The 3,338-nt window shown below is 36.8% G+C and overlaps 1 protein-coding gene across 1 annotated transcript; it reads right to left on the bottom strand.

Moving 5' to 3' along the window:
- Positions 1-2,146: 2,146 nt before the first annotated feature.
- Positions 2,147-3,338, bottom strand: LOC128534195 (small lysine-rich protein 1). The gene is made up of 2 exons (XM_053508524.1): positions 3,255-3,338; positions 2,147-3,024 (listed from the first exon to the last, which is right to left on the bottom strand). Exons 1-2 carry the CDS (start codon positions 3,255-3,257, stop codon positions 2,764-2,766), a joined length of 264 nt encoding a protein of 87 aa, XP_053364499.1. The 5' UTR covers positions 3,258-3,338; the 3' UTR covers positions 2,147-2,763.

Genomic DNA, 3,338 nt, shown 5'->3' with positions numbered 1-3,338 from the left:
GTACTGCTTGATCACAGTAGATCTGTAGCTTATTGAAAAATGGGCTAATCATGAGTCAGCACCTCAATGTAGATGTCGGTCAAGCGCTTTAGCTGACATTTACATCAGCATAAGTAAATGAATAACAGAATAAGGGGGGGGAATTATGATGAAGTCTCTGACTTCTTATGGGCTGCGAACATTCTCTGACTTTCAGAGCATATAGTAATATTTGTTTATTCGTCTGTGTTATGTCTTCAGGTATTGTTTTAAAGTGTCTCAGTGAGTGTTCCTTTGCAGAATAGTTGCTACGGATATGAGGAACCAACATCTGAAGCTTTCATTACCCGCTAAGTTAAAGTAGAAACATTTATACACTTGTATACAATTATGAATATTCATTATCCTGTGACCTATGTAAAATTATATTGTTTACACCTCACTATAAAAGCTATGCATCCACTGATCATCTTTTTTTGGGGGGGAGGGGGTCCTCAATATAGTAGATCTGTAGCTTATTGAAAATGGGCTAATCATGAGTCAGCAGCTCAATGTAGATGTCAGTCAAGCGCTTCAGCTGACATTTACAAACTGGGGGGGGGGGAGATTATGATCTCGGAGTCTCTGATTATGACGGTTATTGGCGCTGGACAGCCTGGTTTTGGGAGCTACTGATCTGAAATTCTTACACAGCAGTGAGTGTTGGAAAATTAGTTACTGAAAAATGCTCTAACAGAGCTGCAAACAAGAAAGCATCTATGATTTGAGCTGATACGAAGTTTCCATTAACTGAAACCACTCGTATCGCAGTCAACCACAGAAAACTATTTTAGAATGCAGTAACATTTGTAGATTGGTGCTTTTTTTTTTTTAGTTTGGTTGATGAGTGAGATCCATTTACTTTTAACAACAGTAAATAGTATATGCAGTGAGGGAGGACATGAAGTTAGTTGGTGTGAGAGAAGAGGATGCAGAGGATAGGGTTAGATGGAGGCAAATGATTCGCTGTGGCGACCCCTGAAAGGGAACAGCCGAAAGACAAAGAAGAAGAAATAGTATACCTTTAATTTCATAAATAGTTGGGCAAGATTAAATGCTTTGCTAAATGACCCATATAAATGTAGTTACAATACTTAAACACATCTTGCAATTTCTTTAGTGTTCTAATGTAGAAATATTCAAATTGTGATTCACATTGTGACAAAGATTAAACCTCACTGATTATAAATATTGGTTACTATCATTATCAAGTTATGATAGCTGGCCCAATGCTTTAGGGATATGCCAGACTTACTGTTTAAAAAGGGCTTCATTTTAATCTAAGGTTTTTATTGACAATCTTAACCCATAAGAATTCAGACCCCTTTCTTCTTTTAAGTGAAATTATGGGGGCTATAAATAACCCAGACCAACCAAACCACATGCACATTTAGAATTTTACATTTTACTATTTAGTCAATGACTTAATAGTTAGCATTTGTCTAACTAGCTGTTACAGAGGGATGGCTTACTGTACTTACGGTACACTTTGTTAAATTATAGGTAATGGGGAGACAGACCTTGGAAACATGTCATCACAGACTGTTACATGACTGCAACAGGATATTCATTAGATGTAACGTACAGTAGGGACTTGTAGGCAGAAGTCAAGTAATAAAGCTGAAAAAGGAACTTTTAAAAGGTTTGTGATACTTGAGTCACCATGGGTTCTTATGGGCTGCAAACATGCACTGACTTTCAGACCATACAGTAGTATTTGTTTATCCGTCTGTGTTATGTCTTCAGGTATTGTTTTAAGATGACTATCAGTGAGTGTTCCTTTGCAGATTAGTTGCTATGGATATGGGGAACCAACTTTTGAAGCTTTCATTACCTAAGTTAAAGTAGAAACATTTATACACTTGTATACAATTATGAATATTCATTATCCTGTGACCTATGTGAAATTATATTGTTTACACCTCACTATAAAAGAGCTATGCCTCCACTGATCATCAGCATACTACTGTACTATGGATTAGAAGTGCCGCTCTATTGCTCAGGTGTGCTCTCTCTGCACATGAAAAAAGAACTCCACTCCCACTAAGCTACGGTATATTGCTTTCTGCTAATTTGAAAGCAATATACCGTAGTACACCCCGGTTACAGTTTTACTTGCTAGACAGTGATGGATAGTCTAATCAGATAACAGTAGCTATGTGTCTGCAGTTCAAACTCACTTGCACTTTAAGCCTTTTCTAAAATTTTTTGCATTTTTTCAGCTTACTGTTGAAGGGCTTTTGTTTTGCTGCGCCCTTCCCTCTGTGCTTCATCTCACTGCGTCTTGTACATTCCTAAGTTAACACAAAAATGCAGCTTGTCACCACTTTATCCTGACGATTTTCCAGTTTGAAAACTTTATTTGACCTGTTTACCTCTGACTGTTATAAACCACTGACACTTCTTCCAAAACTCTTACTTTACCCTAACAATGATTACACACATTTTTAATCTGTCCATGTGCCATATACTATACAAGTTCCTACATAAATCGTTACTGTACAAGAGATCAAAAAATCAATGCAAAGTTTGCATCCAGGACTATTGTGTGGTTGTTACAAAAAAACAACACTTTCTGACTACAGTAATTCAAAAGCACTGTGTACACATGTTAAATGAAATATTGCTTGGGTAATTAAAAACATATATTGAGAGAATTTATTCAGAATTGATGTACCTGACGACAATATTTACAAAATATCTATGGTATTTTTATAAGTGACAGCAAGACAGGTCCTTCCTTGCTCATTTTTTTGTTTTTTGGGATTTTTTTCGTCCCTTTCCTTTTTTCTTAGTGACTTCAGACCATCCAAAGCCTCTGAAATCCAGGCAGTCCACTGCATTGTGGGCAATGTAGTAGACGTTTTCCCTGGCAGCTGGGCTCAGGATATCCACTGGCGATTTTGTGCATGTAGTGCTTGCTGATCTTTTCTTCGATGGCCGTTTTTTGACACTCTTTTTTCCAGATTTAGCACTATGGGACTTTGACTTTTTGGTTCCTGTAGGCTGTAAAAAAGACATTGAGGAAAGTATACAAGGGGTTTCAGTCATCCATGTCATTAAACTGTCTACTAACAATATGATGTAGTAGTAAAGGGGGAAGGTGACTAACTATTACAGTTATATAGGATATATTAATTAAATTAACCAGGTATAAGGTTGACTAGACTTTTGGCTGAATGCTTATGTTCTATACACGAAAAGAATATTTATATCACAATGTTCTGTTGGCTTACCATTCTCAATAGGCAGTTTAAGTAATGAAGACACTCTGTGAAGAAAACGGTGAAAATCCCTTGAAAATAGCAATTCCCCTTCTT

This window comes from Clarias gariepinus, chromosome 12, assembly GCF_024256425.1.
Source record: "Clarias gariepinus isolate MV-2021 ecotype Netherlands chromosome 12, CGAR_prim_01v2, whole genome shotgun sequence".
Taxonomy (NCBI): domain Eukaryota; kingdom Metazoa; phylum Chordata; class Actinopteri; order Siluriformes; family Clariidae; genus Clarias; species Clarias gariepinus.
This window is presented reverse-complemented; position numbering and strand designations above follow the sequence as displayed.